Genomic DNA, 17,591 nt, shown 5'->3' on the forward strand with positions numbered 1-17,591 from the left:
AAAAAAAAAAAAAAAAAAAAAAAAAAAAAAAAAAAAAAAAAAAAAAAAAAAAAAAAAAAAAAACAAAGAAAAAGAACTGTCTCACAGCTGAGAACACAACAAAAAAAGATACCAAAGGAGTGAATCTCATGATTATTTGAGATAAGAAAGAGAAGCCTTCGTTCAACACAACACACCGATACGAAATAAGGTGTCTCAATCATACTATAAAGACTTTATGGTAGATGATAAGATATACACGAATGATTTGCATGGTAGAGTCATTCAAGTAGATTTACTTGGGTTGATTTCTTATTGGTTTTGGGATTTTGGGATAATTTAGATCTAAAGGTCTTGCGCTTCGACAAGATTCTTATATCAAATCCCGAGTTTTATATCATTCTACCTTGTTGATCTTTTTAGATTGGTCTTTTGGCTTGTTGATCTCTGGAATGAACCCTTGCCTTACTGATTTTCTTGAAGAATCTATTGAGGTTTCAAACCAAATCTGTATGCAATCATGAGATGAACAACAAGAGCAGACTTGTTGAGAAAANGGCTAAGCCCCGAAGAGGGTGGATACGAGGCGGTGTGCCAGCAAGGACGTTGGGCCCTAAAAGGAGGTGGATTGGAGTGTCTCACATCGGTTGTAGAAGGGAACGAGTGCTAGCGAGGACGCTAGGCCTCGAAGGAGGTGGATTGTGAAATCCCACATTATTGGGGAGGAGAACAAAACACAAGGATGTGGAAATCTCTCCATAGCAATAACGTTTTAAAAACCTTAAAGAGAAGCACGAAAAGAAAAATCCAAAGAAGACAATATCTACTTGAGCCGTTATAGCATAGATAGATTAGGTGTACTCCTTTTTTTTTTATAATTTAACATTTATTATATGTAAAATTTAAGAACGAGTATACATATAAATATACATATAAGCCATTATCTTATCTTTCTAGAGCTACGTAGACTCTCTAGTGCGTCCATGTGCATGCGTGTAAACCACGCGTCAAAAAGTGTTATGCATTCAACCCTATCTAAAACTAAAAGTTAAATTAAATGACAGTCATGAAATTAAGTCCCAACAATTAAGATACATGATGTTCGTCAAAAAAAAAAATTATTTTTAAATACTCATTGTTTTCGTAACAATTTTTCATGTAAAGGCAAGGGAACAACGGCCGGTCGATTGCTTTTGTTGTGAAGGTCTTGAAAAGACATTACTCTTAAAATGGTAATTTTTGCTTAAATAGTATCTTGTACTAATCTAGACAAGCACGATAGTTTAGTTAGTTCATGGTTTCCATGTTTAGGTTCAGTATGATTTCAATTCCATTGATGGACTTAAGAACGAAAACTATTCACACAGGCCATCGTGAGTCTTTACAGGATGTTTTTGTCCTCATTCATGTGTATCTTTAGAAAATGTCTAGGATGTCACCAAACATAGAATTATAAGTAAAAGTTTCAATTTTATACTCAGGATTACTCTCATTCGAATATAGTCTCGATACATTCATGTACCCCTCCTTAAGATTACCTCACTAACATATGGATAGCTATGTCACATATATCAATGCCTTCTAATGATAGACTATTGATGAGGTGTTGTCATAAGAAACTCTAAAATTTTGACCTAAAGTTTAGTCTTTGCTTTGTTTGTTATACCAAACACTTGGCTCTGTAACCTACATTTTCTGTCAATCATGTATAAAGATGGAGACTTTTGAGGAAGTTTTGATAGCAATCTGAGATTGAAGATCCCTTGGGTTTCCACTAATGGGGCATATAGCTTTTACAATGGCCATCTGAGATCTGATGAAGCACTGATACCCACTCAATTTCCAGAAGAAAGAGAGAGATAACAGACCAAAATTTCCCAAAGTACTTCCAACATAACATGCTTCCCTTCTCCAAGACAAGAAAGTTGCCATCTTTTACGCTACAAAGGCGGAAATACAACAAAAAAGGATCTCCAAGCCCACTTCTAGCTGATATTGTCTTCTTTAGATTTTTCCGTCTACTAGGGAGAGGTTTCTACACCCTTATAAAGAATACTTCATTATTCATCCCCTTTCGGGGCCAGCGAACTCGCTAACACACCGCTCGGTATCCACTCCCTTCGAGATTCAGCGTCCTCACTGGCACACCACCAGATGTTTGGCTCTGATACCATTTGTAACAGTCTAAGTCCACCATTAACAATATTGTTCTGGCATGCTTATAAAGAATGTTGAGATCTCACAATCCACCCCCTCCGGAATCTAGNAGGTTTCAAACCAAATCTGTATGCAATCATGAGATGAACAACAAGAGCAGACTTGTTGAGAAAATTCACCCAACAAATAAAGACTTATCTTACTCCTAAGCACAGGCAACCAGCTTTGTGAAGTGATATAGCATAACAAACAAAACTGAAATTACTACAGCATAAGTATGATGGATACATGAGACAGCAGTGGTAATGAAAATAGATGGATCATTGAAGGTACAGTTCGTGTATCATGACTCGAGAATCGAAAGAATGATTAATCCAAATCGAATGGACAACGAAAATCAAAGATACATCTTCTACAGCTTGCATGTTGGAAAAAATGCTATGCAAAAATCATGAAAAATTGGGTATCCACAAGACTTACAGACCTACACACACACTCAACCACAAACCCGACATGCCCGACAACTTACTAACACGAGCAGGCATAGAGCAACGATGCTTAGCGCAAAGCAGATATTACAGTGGAGAAGATTGTCAGCAGAGTGAATAGCATCGTCAATTTACCGCCCATGATTGGTGTTGCAGAAGAGATATCTTGTGGCCTGAATATCAGAAACATGTAAATATTTTTCAGAATCATTCAAAGTTTCAGTTTCCAAGAGATAGATATAATTGAAAAGGGTATATAATTGAAAAGGGTATAGTTCCATACTTCTGTAATTTACCAAGCTGACCACAAAACAGTGCATTGTCTGGCATAGGCAGTTCAGTTTTGTTAGTCGCCTCAGGATTGACAACCCGAACGTATGTCTCTTGCCCAAGATACCATGAGTCGAGATTTTCTGTCCTGATGTTCCAAACTCCGACATTGTCGAGAGATATCAAGATGGCTGTCCATGCTCCCGGATAAACCTAGACCACGAGATGAATAAGTCGGGGGTATAACATAATACGGTAGATGTCAATATACTACATATAGTAATATGGAACACACACTACTACACATTTAGTGTATATAACCAACTTGCTGACATGAAGTTAAAATATACAGCCCAAGTCCACCACTAGTAGATATTGTCCGCTTTAGCCCGTTACGTATCACCGTTAGCCTCACTGTTTTAAAACGCGTATATTAGGGAGAAGTTTCCACACCCTTATAAGGAATGTTTCGCTCCCCTCTCCAACCAATGTGGGATCTCACAATCCATCCCCTTCGGATCCCAGCGTTCTTGCTGGCACACCGCCCGATGCTTGACTCTGATACCATTTGTAACAGCCCAAGCCCACCTACTAACAGATATTGCCCGTTACGTATCACCATCCGTCTCACGGTTTTAAAATGCGTCTACTAGGAAGAGTTTAACACACCCTTATAAGGAATGCTTCGTTCCCATCTCCTCCAACCAACGTGGAATCTCACATAAAAGGTATAAATCATATCTGAGGAGCGCACAGAGGTTTGTTTATGGAAACTGCAGAATCCCCCAATCAAACTGTACCTGAATTGTTGAGCGAGCTATTCCATCCCATTTATTGTATGTGCCCCTGCTATTCTCAGTCCACTCGCCATAGTCCATCCTGCATTCATTCAATCACCGAGTGAATATAAAAGTAACCATAGCTCATTACTCGTGCTAGCAAAGATAGATGATAAAACGTACCCCACGACAAAGAAGGCGTATCCGTTCATGTGATAGCTCTGCATCTTGGTGTCGTTATTCTGCAGTACAATCTCCATAAACCCTCTATAGGTTCCATTAATCACTGATGTCTCTGTCTTTGGTGGTCCTGTAAGTGGCCTAGTGGGAAAGTCGAGCTTATAAACACCCTTTAACTTGAATTGGTCAGCCAATCTGATTGGTGTGGATGGATTGACAAACGAGATTCCATTTAGCGTTGTTCTCTGTTTGCCACTGATCGACACAGGAGGTTTATTTTGCAAGACGTAAACATCGGTAACATTAATCGAGCCATATCTGAATGATCCTTGAGGATTGGGACGAGCACCACTTGCGGATACATTCCATCTGCACAAATTGTTAGCCAACTTATTAGAAAGCACAAAAAACTAAGGATGCCAAAGAAAAACAGAATGTTCATAACTTCCTAATTTTTCTGATAGCCATGATTTTGGACAAACCTGATTGATCTTGCCTGGTTCATTGAGAAAGTTTTATCAAATTCATCATTTGGTGCTTCCGGAAGGGGACCAGCTGCCTTTCCTTTGGAATTAGAGTAATGCAAGATAGCAACACCGGTAACTCTTTTCCAAAGAGACTCGTTGACAAACCGAGCACTAGCTACAATGTAATAATCAGTGCTCGCGTTCTGATCCATGGTTACCAAAAATGAATATGACTGTCCTACATGTATATCTAAGCTAGTATAATTCTGTTGCACTGTATATGACCCCTCTGTTTCTGCTAATAGAAGATTGTGGTTTTGTATCCTGAAATTCAGACTAGTAGATATTCCAACATTGTGCACGCGAATCCGGTACGTCTTCCCTGTTCAGCATCATCAGGAAACCCATCAATTTAACACTTCTCCACCTTACCAAGGACTTACTAACAATAATAGTATAAGTAACTCTGCATAGACAACGAAATGTGCTACTATGTCGTATTGCATTCATCCATACAGTATCAACAGCATCCAACTCTAAAACAGATGTATATGACTTACAACTAGTCTTATACTCTCCTTATCAAGTCGATGAAACGAATAAACAAGTTAAGAGGAAGGATTGGTTAGCTGACATGCACATAATTGACATAATATCATTTTGAAAAGTCTGATAATAGGAGATTCAGCTCCACTAAACATGGGGGTGAGCCTCTTAGAGGGAGATTTTTCTTCCCACATATTCAATGCACCCAGTTGAATTTGTAAGGGGATACCTCTATTTAAAGAGATTACTATGTGTGGAGCCTACATGCTATGAGCTTAGGGAGAGTTAGCTTCTCTAGTCCACATTAATTGAAACTAGAGCTAGTAATCTCATGTTCAAAGCCCCTTAAATGCAAGCAAGGAGGATGTTCCTTAGGAGAAAACTAGGAAAATTGTAACAGCCCAAGGCCACCGCTAACAGATATTGTCCTCTTTAGGCTCTCCCTTTCGGACTTACCCTCAAGGTTTTTAAAACGCGTCTGCTAGGAAAAGGTTTCCACACCCTTATAAAGAATGCTTCATTCTCTTCTTCAACCGATATGGGATCTAACAATACCCTTATAAAAAATGCTTCGTTCTCCTCCCCAACCAATGTGAGATCTCTAAAAAAATAATGCAAGACGATATTTGAACATGAGGGTGTCCCCATTAGGAGCCAAAAACCTGCTGGTTGAGTTTGCCAACCAGGTTGATCACCCGTAGGGATGGACCCAAACAAAATAGGCTAGAGGGTTGCCCTCTCAGGCTAGAGCCTAGATGATGGTTAGTAGTAGATTGGTCTGTGTCCACAATCAGGATTAAGCCACTTGTTCTCTACTAGCATCTAACATAGAGGTAGAATTTCTGAGGAAATTCAAGTGAGTGAATGATATCAGAGAAGGCAAGTTAAACCAAATACAAAGTAAGCACACAATCTTTTTCTCTTAACCAATTATGCTGAGGTGTATTAGCGTTACCTGGATGAACTTCAATTGTTTCGTGTTCGATACCATCAGGGACTAGCGTGTCGTTATATCTGTAAGGGCCTTTTCCATTGATGAGAACACCATGTGGCATTCCAAGATCCTTCCCATCATCAAGGGTTTTTCTCAAAGCCTACATACCAATCCAAAAAAGTATCAATATCAAGCACACTACATACCTTTACAATGCTACAATTAGGTAGACCAGGCATTTTGTTCCTTCAGCAAACACTAACCGTGTGATTCCTGGTGTACCAATCACCAATCAAAATTACAATGTCTCCATCTGGGGTAGCAAAAGGAATGGGGATTATAGGTCTGTTGTTAATAATAATGCCACCGAATCCACCCGACGCTCTCTGGAAATGGAGCGATGGAAAGTAAAAGAAGCTCCCTATCTGATCCTTAACTTGAAACTGGTAAGTCCAGTTCCACTTGGGAGGAATTGGACAATTAGTTCCAAGAACACCATCTTGCCATGAACTTCTCCGCTGTTGAACTCCAGACCTATTACCCCACAAATCAATTTTTCCATTCTCAAACTAGCTCTACAATCATAAATCATCATAAACTGCCACAGAATAAACTAGACATTAAATCAAACAATACCAATGCATGAGGAGGCTCTCATCCAACTTGTTCCGGACATTGATAACTACATTGTTGTTGGTAGTTACATTGATAGGAGGACCAGGAAACTTCCCATTTATAGCAATAACCTGCAAAATCCAAAGCAAAAATCACAAAAATTGCTTAGATACAGCCTTCCTTCAGTTACTCTCGGCTCAATTCAAACAATGTGCTCTGTTTCTCCAAAACAGAGCAGCTTATGAAGAAGATCTAGAGCTAAAAATCCAAGCATTCTTAAAATCCAACACAAACCCATCTGCCATTAAACTAAAGAGACCCCCCAGAACTGGAAAAAAAATGGAAGAGGGAAACAAGATCCAAAGAAAACAAACCTGTTGAGGAACACCCAGAGGAGAAGCAGTGATGTAGGAGACTTCAAAATTAAAGAAAGCAAACGGATCTGCAGCCGAGGAAAGGGTTACAAACAGGCAAATAGGAAGAAGAAAGATGAAGAATAAGTTACGAATGGGAGCCATTCCACTGAATCTTGAGTGGGTAGAACACGAATTAAGAGATGAAAGACTTCACTGTGTTTACATTATCAGGGGAGAGGCCTAAGAGAGCGTTGAAAATGGATAGAGAGAGAAAGAAGGAGAAGAGGAAAGGGATGAAAAACGGCTATATTTCACTGCTTTTGATAGTGGAAGATTGCAGAGCTTTGCAGTGCTAAGAAGAGGAGTGCGTGAAAGACAGAGCAATCGTGTTGGCTATTGGTTTTGTTAATGGGGTCTGTTGGCAAGAGGGCCTTGGTTCTGTCGGTCACCAGTCACCACTCAAACCCCCCAATTCCCGTTCAAACCAACACATGGGAGAGAGAAAGACACACCCACACCGCGTAAGAAAGAGAAACGCCAGTAGTCGGTATCATAGAGATTGAGACGCGGGATTCCATTTTTTATTTTATTTAAATAAAATATATATTCATTAAATTAGACTTAAATTAACGTATTAATCAAAAAAAATATTTTTTTAATTAATTGAAATATGTTGAAATTTAAATTTCATTACACTTAAACTTCTTTAAATATGCGCATAATTATATATTAAAAGTTAAATTATATATTTAATTTCTAAAATTAAAAGTTTATATATTTAATATTATAAATGTACGTATATAAATTACAAAATGGAGGGATGTCGGGGCAATTAATTAAATGGATGGAAAGGGAAAGAAAATAACAATAAAAAAAACCAAAACAAAGAAACAGCGGAAACGGGACAGCGTATATAAAATTGGAATAACGTTTAAATCCGTCTGAGAGCGCCACGTGATTGCCAGCCGTTGAGCATTTAGTGGGCCCCCACTATAAATGTCTAAGCTGTTACTTGTGTGGGCCACCCCTCTCCTTTCTTCTACTTTCTGGCTGATTTGCTTTTTTCTTTTTTCTTTTTTTTTTTAATAATTAAAAAAAAAACAAAAACATAATATAATCAAAACTTCATCCATTTAATGTTGTCTTTCTTTTTTTGTCACCCTATCTTCCTCAACTCGATCATTATTAAAACTCTACATTAAAAAGTTAATTCATTTTATATTATCTTGCGTAACAACAATAAATTAACATACCAACCACATTTCTTATACTATCTCGCTTCGTGAGTTGGGTTAAATCGAGTCGAGACATAATCTAATGGTTCGAATTAATTTTGTATCTCAATTTTAATATATACTCGAACCAACCCATTTTATAAAATTTTCATTTGTTTGAATTCAATTTAATCTAAATAAATTTATAAACCAGTATAGATTATATTGAATTTATTAAATGCTAATAAATTGAATTAGTTTAATTTTTTTAATTTAAAAGGAGTTAAATTATTAGACAATGTATTAAAAATAAAATGAACTTGAGGTGTACGAAAGGGAAGCCGTGCAATTAATTTAAAAGAGAGAAAGTACACAAATTTTTTTCGTAAAGAAGAAGAAAAGAGGAAGAGAAAAATAATGACGTGGCGGTGTAATTATTAATTAAATTTTGTAACAATTGGAAAATAATTTAGTGGATAAAGTTTAAATTATTGAGATTGATATTTAAGCAGAAACAGGGTAAACGGTTAGGGCAGGCACGGGCAGGGGGCAGCGTAATCGGGCTGTCATTCAGAGTGAAGCATCCATATCTTGTTGTACAAATTTGATTGGCCCAGTTTACACAATTGGTACTCTTTTAATTTTTTTTTTTTTTTTTAATTTTTTTTTTTTTTACTGCGCTGTAATATTTGTTGAATTTTTTATTTGGTATATAACTTTTTAAATTCTATGCCACAACTTTTAATTTGGTATATAAATTTAGTATGACACAACTACACTGAGATAAAGTAGGTTTGACTTCATGCAAGATAAATAAAGGGCAACCTTCAAGTGGCGCCCATCTGGTCACGTGAAGGTTAAGATTGGTAAGTGTTATGATGCGATTAAAAAAGACAATGCATCATCCAACACATCAAGAGTGTGTATTCAAGCTAGGTTGAAGTATACACAAGATTCACACAAGCTATAACTTTAGAAAAGTCAAAGTTTTGTTATGTGTTTCGACATGCGATTCTAGAGTTAAGTCCGTTTATATGAAAGATAAAAGCTCACCAAATTTGATGTCAATCGAATACTTGATAAACGCTGCATGGGGCCATATGAGTGCTCGCCAAAATGACGTCTACTCGAGAATAATTGAAAATACCTCAAAATGCAATATAAGATGTGGTATGGTGTTAGCTCTCCACCACTATTAAGCTCTGTGGCACATGTGTGTCTCACAAGGCAAGTATTAGAAGACGAGTGTCTCAGGCAACTTTTTTTTAAATAAGATTTTCAAAGATAGTATAGAGTACACGAATGTAAAGGCAAGTTAGTTGTGTCACAAATGTATTCGAACTTATGGAATCTTTCAATTTATATACGCTCGCGAGTAGTAAAGTGCAATCCAATTGTATTCGAAGCTGGAAAGGAGGGAGAAAAGATAAAAAAAAAAAAAAAAGACGCATCCCAAGAAAAGTAATACATAAAAAGATATAATTAGTTTTTTCTTTTTGGTAAAAAGTGCCATTCATTTATTGGGTTTGAGATAAATGATATAAAAATACATCGTTAAATTAATTAAAAAAAAAAAAACAATCTCTAACCTTTCCATTTTTATTTCCAAAATTTAATAAATTTTTTAAAAGTTTCAATAATATCTCAAAATAAAAAATAAAAAATAAAACGATTAATATCATGTTTTAAAAGCATCCAAACTTTTAAAAATAACATTAATATCTATCCTCGTTCATACCATAAGAATATCTTTCTAATTTTTTTAAAAAATTAGAGGGTATTAATGAAATTTTTTAAAAATAAAGAAGTAAATTATTAAATTAAAATATAAATTTTATATTTGTATTATAATGTAAGTTTTATAATAGGAGTATGAGTTGGCATAAAGAATATATAGATTGAAGGAGAGAGGTGGGTGTAAAGTAGTTGGTGTATGATTATTCATCACCCATTCACATGTAAACGTGAAAGTGTTGATATGCCAACTCATTATTGTGTCCACCTCATGACCCCACCAAATCTTTACATTATTACATGCCTATACCTATTTTATGTCTTATATCATCCATTTAATTCTCAATTTTTGAAACTATGTTAGCATACCATTATATTTTTGTTTGTCAACTTTACATTATATTGGGTAACATTTTTAAATAAATATTGGGTAGCCGTCCAAACTCACTCTGAGTAGACATTCTCTTCTTTAGGCTTTTCTTTTCAAGCTTTCTCTTAAAGTTCTTAAAAATGATTTGTTCTCCTCCCAAATCGATATGTATTTGAGCCAGACATCAGTGGTGTGCTAGAGAGGACACTGAGCCCCGAAAGGAGGTGAATTGTGAGATCCTACATCGATTGGAGAGAGGAACAAGTGCCGGTGAGGACCCTAGGCTCTAAAGGGGGTGGATTGTGAGATCTCACATCGATTGGAGAGGAGAACTCACTAGCGAGGCTCTGAAGGGGGAGGGTGGATTGTGGATCCTACATCGGTTGGGGAGGAGAACGAAACATTATTTATAANTATATACGCTCGCGAGTAGTAAAGTGCAATCCAATTGTATTCGAAGCTGGAAAGGAGGGAGAAAAGATAAAAAAAAAAAAAAAAAAANGGATATGGACATCTCTCCCTAACAAATGCGTTTTAAAAACATTGAGGGGAAGTACGGAAGGGAAAATACAAAGATAACAATATCTGCTAGCAGTGTGGTTTGAGCATTGTATAATAAAATAGAAATTATGCATTAAACACGTTTCTTGGAACCAATTTTTTTTAAAAAATAAAAAAATTTAGGAAACGCCACTCATTCCACTATTAGCTTGCTAAATCTCCCCATTGTTGATTGGAAATTGGAAACGAGCTTTCTCCGCCAACTTCCTTTCATTCGCCCAAACCTTCAAAGTATCTTTTTGATAAGCGTCCTATTTTTAATTATTTAGATTTATGGATTGAATAAACCCAATTAAGTAAAATAAAAAAGAGTAAATGAATTAGCTATACATATATAGCTTGTGTCATGCTTCTCTCTACTTTACACTTGAGCAATTCCATTGCCTGAACTTATCAGTAAAGTAGCGAAAAAAAAAATCTCTATATTACTTTGATCAAAATTTTCCAAAGAATCCTATCCCGCGCATTCTCCATGAGAATCCCAATCTTACCCTTACAAAAATAAATGAAAATTTTAGCAATGATAGAAAACGAAAGAGATAAAGGGTGAAGAATATTGGAAAGACTTCTCTATTTGAATGGCTCGTCTAAACTTATAAACATTATTTTCAATTATAAACTTATTTCAGTGGAACTTCGAGAGTGATACTCAATGTAAATAATAATATTTATTAAATTTAAAATATAAACTTAATAAGTATGGGATCAAATAATAATTATAAAAACATAATAATTACATTATTTTTTTCAACAACTTGACCGCATAAATTGGAGAAAGCTGTGAAATGCTTACACAAAAAATGGGCAAGCATAATTATAACCTTTTGCCTTTAATGTTCTCAATGCCTTTTTAAACCATATTCTAAAAGTTTTACCTCAAATTATTTATTTCCCATTTTTTTATGGAATATATATATATATATATATATATATGTCAAATTAGATATTGATGTGAGGGATTAATGGAATTAAGATATGACTTTTTTTAATAGGAAGTCTGAGTAGCAGAAATTTGTGTAAATTAAAAGTAAAAAAGGCTTTTAATTATCCCGCGAATTTAACACAGCCCAATAATAATGGGCCTTAAGTTCTGGAGTTGGATCACCAACGGAAGCCCATTCTCAAATTATCGAAACGAATTAAAAAAAAAATAATTTAATAAAAATATCGTTAAACTTTATACTTTATCTAAAAAATACATACTTTCAAAAAAAAAAAAAAAATTAAAAAATATTCTACTTAAATTTCATTAATACCCTTAAATTTTTTTTTTTTTTAAAAAAAATACTCTTATTAGTAGTCCTAGGTTTAAAAAATACCTATAAAATTTTCAAAGTATTAATAATTATCTTTATTAAAAAAGAACAATAATATAGACATTATTTTTGAAAGTTCACTGATATTTTTGAATGGTAGTTTAATGATAAGAATATTTTTTGAGCTCTTAAAACAAATTTAAAGGGTATTAATAAAACTTTTGAAAACAGACTTTTGAAAATTTAATTTTTTTTTAAGCTAATATTAATAGTCTCCCTCCAAAATTCCAAAATGAGCAGTAAGAATACTTTTGAATTCTTATTTTATTTATTTATTTTTTTAATTTAAGAGTGTTACTTAAATTTTTTTAAAATTTAAAGATATTCATGATACCACTGACATGTTAAAAAATATATATATTTTTAATTTGGCAAAATATGTATATATATATATATATATATATTATTTTCTAAATAATTAAAAAAAGAGAAGGAAAATGGCAAATGAATATTTATTTTATTCCCAAAACATTCATGCCTCAAAGTATCAAAGAAAATTACAGATTTAACATCTTAAAAAAAAAAAAAAAAAAAAACTATTCTCATCAATCCCCCAAATAAACTAAAAAGAATCAATGGAACTTGAGGAATACACTTTTCCAACACAATTTTACTAACTCGATTCGACTCAACTCAACACTCGATCAAACAGTTTTACCTCTCACGCACCCTTGTATACGATCAGATGCAACAATGAAACCAATAGAAACAGGTAGAACGGTATTAAAACAACTGAATTTTTAGACGAGTCGTCTCCACCGGGACGATATGGGCGTATCAAAGCAGGATTCATCTGCCATACAGTGATCGAGGCTGTCACGTCGGTATCCTCTGCATTGTTGAATACGAATAACCGAGCAGCACCGTAGATCGCTTTCGTTGGATAAACTCTTGATGTGATGCAAGTTCTCCCACCTTGAGCAAAACTTTCCACCACTGAATGATCAACCTGGATGCCACACATAATTCAGTATCAAGTCTCATGAACTTGCTGATATGTTTATATGAAGGGAGTTTTTGAACTTACAAGTATTCTTAAAGTGAACTTTTCATCTTCTAGCACTGGAACAGCACTTCCATATATTGGCTTGAACACGTCGCTTGCCTCAGAGGATCTGAAGCGCCAAGAACATTGAGTTTAATATCTCCTTGGACAAAACTGAAGTGGAGGAGTACTAATTGCATACCTTGATTCATCAGTGCAGAAGAATGTCTTGAGACTACCATTTTGGTCTTTTGCAACATAGAAGTAGACTGGAGTATGCTCGCTCCGGCTCTCGTCTGCAAGTATCGAAAGACCGAACGGTCCCAATGCGCCACGCTCCGTTGCTCCACCACTTGTTTGGCAGCTGAATTCTACGTTTGTTTCGGTTGCTTTCTCCAATGCTTCCTTATCCAACTCGAACTCGGCTGATATGTCTAACTGTGGGATACAACCTGCTTGTTAGTGTAACAGCCCAAGTCTACCGCTAATATTGTCTGTTTTGGCCCGTTACGCATCGTTGTTAGTCTCACAGTTTTATCTTAGGGAGAGACTTCCACATCCTTATAAGGAATGCTTCGCTTCTCTCTCCAACCGATGAGGGATCTCACAATCCACACCCTTGGGGGCCCAGTGTCCTCGTTAGCACACAACCCAGTGTATAGCTCTGGTACCATTTGTAACAGCCCAATCCACCGCTAGCAAATATTATCCGCTTTAGCCCATGATGTATTACCGTCAGCCTCACGATTTTAATACCTGTCTTCTAAGTAGAGGTTTCCACACCCTTATAAGAAATGCTTTGTTCCCCTCTTCAACTAATGTGGGATCTCACAATTCACCCCTTGGGGTCCCAGTGTCATCGCTAGCTCTGGTACTATTTGTAATAGCCCAATCCACCGCTAGCAAATATTGTCTGCTTTGCCTCACGGTTTTAATACCCGTCTACTAAGCAGAGGTTTCCACACCCTTATAAGAAATGTTTCGTTCCCTCTCACAATCCATCCTTTGGAGGTCAGCGTCCTTGCTGACACACAACTCAGTGTCTAGTTCTAACACCATTTATAACAGCCTAAGCCCACCGCTAGCAGATATTGTTCATTTTGGCCTGTTACGTATCACCGTCATCCTCACGATTTCATATAACGAATGCTTCATTGTTGTCTCCAATTGACGTGGGATTCCACAATTAATAAAGAAAATATATATGGAAGGTGTGATGGTAAACAAACCTGAGTTGCTGTGCCAACGTCAAGTGGTAGCACTGATCCTGCCTTGACCACCAAATTGTTGAAGACATAGCTTTCTTGTCTCAAGCTTTCTACTTCCTCGACTGGCCATTGGAGTAGATTGGTCCCAGTTTTATTATCAAACAAGATAGTTCTTGGAATGCTCTGCAAAACATCATTGTATTACAATGCTATCAAGAATGAATTGGGAGCTAAGAACAGAATCAAGTGGCTTACTTGAACTGATGCCCATCCCTTCTGAACATCAGCAAATTCACTATCCGACTCTCCAATCCAACCCCACAACACTCTTCTTCCTTTGTTATGGTCATAGAAAGACTTGGACGCATAGAATATCCCATAGTCATATCTCAAGCCAATCCCAACGTCAATCTTGGGATCATCAGGAATCCAAGTACCAGTCTTCTCATCATATGTTCCGAGCGAATAGTAATCGTGTCGATCATCGTCAAGGCTCGTCTTCATAACATGCTTCACCTCGGGTCCATTAGCCGACGTATCCAAGCCATAGTTCTCAGTTTTAGATACAGGAAAGAAGTCAACACATTCCCACATTCCAGTATCAGAAACAGCACAAAGCAGATTGTCCAACAGATGAAAGCGTTGGAAGTCTTCAGTTTCATACAACAACGAAATCCCAGTTCGATTGACCTTCGATCCGACCGCCAATCGCCATTTCCCTTCCGACGTGAGCCACGCAGTCGTTGGATCACGGAAGTCCTTGAAATCAATACCAGGTGGGGGAACAAGAACTGGATTGCCAGGGAACTTGACCCAATCAATGAGCAAAGGATCAGATAAATTGGCTGGATATGCCAGATTTTGAACTTGGATAGACTCTTTTGTGGAGCCAGTGTAGAGCATCATGATTTGACCATCAGGAAGAACAGTGGCGGAACCAGTCCAAACGCCATTGATATCATACCAATGATCTGGAAGCAGGGCTATTGGAAGGTGAAGCCAATGAATCAAATCCCTTGACACTGCATGCCCCCACACAATGTTTCCCCACACTGCAGCTTGTGGGTTGTATTGGTAGAAGAAATGGTACCACCCCATGTGATACAATGGACCTGTAACGTTTTCAAGTCTCATAAAAACTCAAAAGAAGAACACACACAATGCTGAATGATAAGGCAAAATGAATATCTCTTACCATTGGGATCTGAGACAGAAACAAGTAGATTCCCCCAGAAAGCGCAATCAAAGAACCAGAAACAAAGAACACAAATCACATTTCAATCACATCAAACCCACATAAGAATAAAAGTACAAACAAGAAAGAATTCATTATTCAAATCCTCCAAGAAAGCGGGAAAGAAGAAGAAAAAATACCATTCATCCAATTCTGCTCTGGTTGGAAATGGAATGCCGTTCTCTGCCACGACAACATACTATTATTCCAAGGAAACGAAGTGACACTCCGGCCAAGAAATTGGGGATTTGCCTTTTCCGACACGCCGACCGACACCCCACGTGAGGACGGACGAAATATCTTCGGCGACTTGGAGATTAAGTAGGAATTTCCTTGCAATTTGGATGCAGGTCCCATGCCATTCTGACAAATAATGGCGACCAATAAGCCAACCAAGAGCAACCCAGTAAAAATGTAGACGCCTCCCTTAAAGGGTCGGCGGCGAATAGGCGGAGATTGAACGGGTTCGACAGGTTCATGAGGAAGAGGATTGTAGAAGGGGAGATTTTGCTGCGGATCAGCGGTGGCAGGGAAAGCAGAAAAGGGATTCAACTTCACCATGTGAGTATTGCAGAGATGTAAGAAGAATGAGGTGAGAAAGTTGAAAGGGGGAAAGAGAGGTATAAATGGGGAATGCAGGGAGAAGGGGTGTTGTATTGTCGTTTGGCTGTGCTGTAGAGAGAGATAAATCAGCTTAAAACAGAGCCAAATGTGGAGGTTTGACGAATATGGAAGGAGGATTGAAACAGCCTCAGCCATGAACATCTTCCCTTCTCTCTCCTTATTTCTTGGTTTGTAATCATTCAATTATAATATAATGATTTCTTACGGATCATCTCCATCTCATTCTTCTCTTATGATTCAATCAATGTCATCTCAACTTCTTTTTTTCATAAAGGTTTTAAGCATGTGGTAGGAATCACTACTGTCTACAAAGTATGATATTGTCTACAGGCTATGTTATAATAATCACGACTCTTCACAATTGTATGATATTGTCTACTGGCTATGTTATAATAATCACGACTCTTCACAATCGTATGATATTGTCTACTGGCTATGTTATAAGAATCACGACTCTTTATCATGGTATGATATTGTCCATTGGCTATGTTATAGGAATCACGACTCTTCACAATGGTATGATATTGTCCACTAGCTATGTTATAGAAATCACGACTCTCTACAATGATATGATATTGTCCACTTTGAGCATAAGCTCTCGTGGCTTTGCTTTGGACTTCCCCAAAAGTCCTCGTATCAATGGAGAGAGTATTCCTCGATTATAAACCATGATCATTCCTTAAATTAACTGATGTGGGACTTTCATTATCCAATCGGCTATATTACTACATTTTCGTCAGTTTACTTTGCTATTATTTTATATAACTATTAAGTTTTTTTTTTTTTTCTTTTTCTTTTTGAAGTTCAACGATGTATCGAAATGGGCATATTCGACCTCTAACTCTTCATTTAATAGTACATACTTTTTCCATCATATTCAAGCTTTAGTTAAAAGTGGTAACATAACTTTTAATTAATTAGGCATGAAAAATTGAACTATTGCTTAATATATATATATATATACTTTTTTCATCTAAATTTTAAAAATAAAATAAAATAAAATAATTATCTACCGAAAGTAATTTAGTTAAGATATATATATTCTTTATTAAAATATAAGAAATTCAGACATATATTAATTTAAATACCATTCAAATAATTGAGACATATATCTAAGAATAGCAACAGTAAAGCTATATACCATATAAAATGAGAATTATAGCTTAATTATTATTTTTCTATATTAAAACTATTTTTTTAATAATAATAACAAAAAAGTATGTCCGGAAGACTGCCTAATTAATCAATTATATTATAAATTTTGATATTGTGAAACTACCTCGAAAAAATAAGAATACTGATACACATTTATTATTTCTTTTTTTTAAACGCTAAAATAACTTTACATGATTAAGAGCTTAAAATAGTAATAATATATGTGTTGATGATATGATTAATTGTCGGTACGTTATAATTACATGCATATGATGTAAGCGCTATAGATGAAGAATGAAATGTTTCATGAATTGAACATTAAAAATATATGAATGCATGTCTAAGATGTGAGCATGCTATAAATGTTAGTAGAAAGGTTATGCTTACAGTTTATCCAGACATGGGCTATATATGAATAA

The 17,591-nt window shown here is 36.0% G+C and overlaps 2 protein-coding genes across 2 annotated transcripts; both read right to left on the reverse strand.

Moving 5' to 3' along the window:
• Positions 1–2,432: 2,432 nt before the first annotated feature.
• LOC111808911 (monocopper oxidase-like protein SKU5) lies at positions 2,433–7,164 on the reverse strand. The gene is made up of 9 exons (XM_023695148.1): positions 6,790–7,164; positions 6,437–6,546; positions 6,064–6,334; positions 5,822–5,960; positions 4,336–4,702; positions 3,857–4,222; positions 3,695–3,773; positions 2,908–3,107; positions 2,433–2,797 (listed from the first exon to the last, which is right to left on the reverse strand). The coding sequence occupies exons 1-9, from the start codon at positions 6,931–6,933 to the stop codon at positions 2,695–2,697; spliced, it is 1,779 nt and encodes a 592-aa protein (XP_023550916.1). The 5' UTR covers positions 6,934–7,164; the 3' UTR covers positions 2,433–2,694.
• A 5,240-nt stretch (positions 7,165–12,404) lies between these two features.
• Positions 12,405–16,178, reverse strand: LOC111808125 (acid beta-fructofuranosidase). The gene is made up of 7 exons (XM_023693939.1): positions 15,534–16,178; positions 15,355–15,363; positions 14,415–15,271; positions 14,181–14,342; positions 13,154–13,389; positions 12,994–13,081; positions 12,405–12,915 (listed from the first exon to the last, which is right to left on the reverse strand). The coding sequence occupies exons 1-7, from the start codon at positions 16,156–16,158 to the stop codon at positions 12,628–12,630; spliced, it is 2,265 nt and encodes a 754-aa protein (XP_023549707.1). The 5' UTR covers positions 16,159–16,178; the 3' UTR covers positions 12,405–12,627.
• Positions 16,179–17,591: the final 1,413 nt, after the last annotated feature.

Source organism: Cucurbita pepo, chromosome LG13, assembly GCF_002806865.2.
Source record: "Cucurbita pepo subsp. pepo cultivar mu-cu-16 chromosome LG13, ASM280686v2, whole genome shotgun sequence".
Taxonomy (NCBI): Eukaryota; Viridiplantae; Streptophyta; class Magnoliopsida; order Cucurbitales; family Cucurbitaceae; genus Cucurbita; species Cucurbita pepo.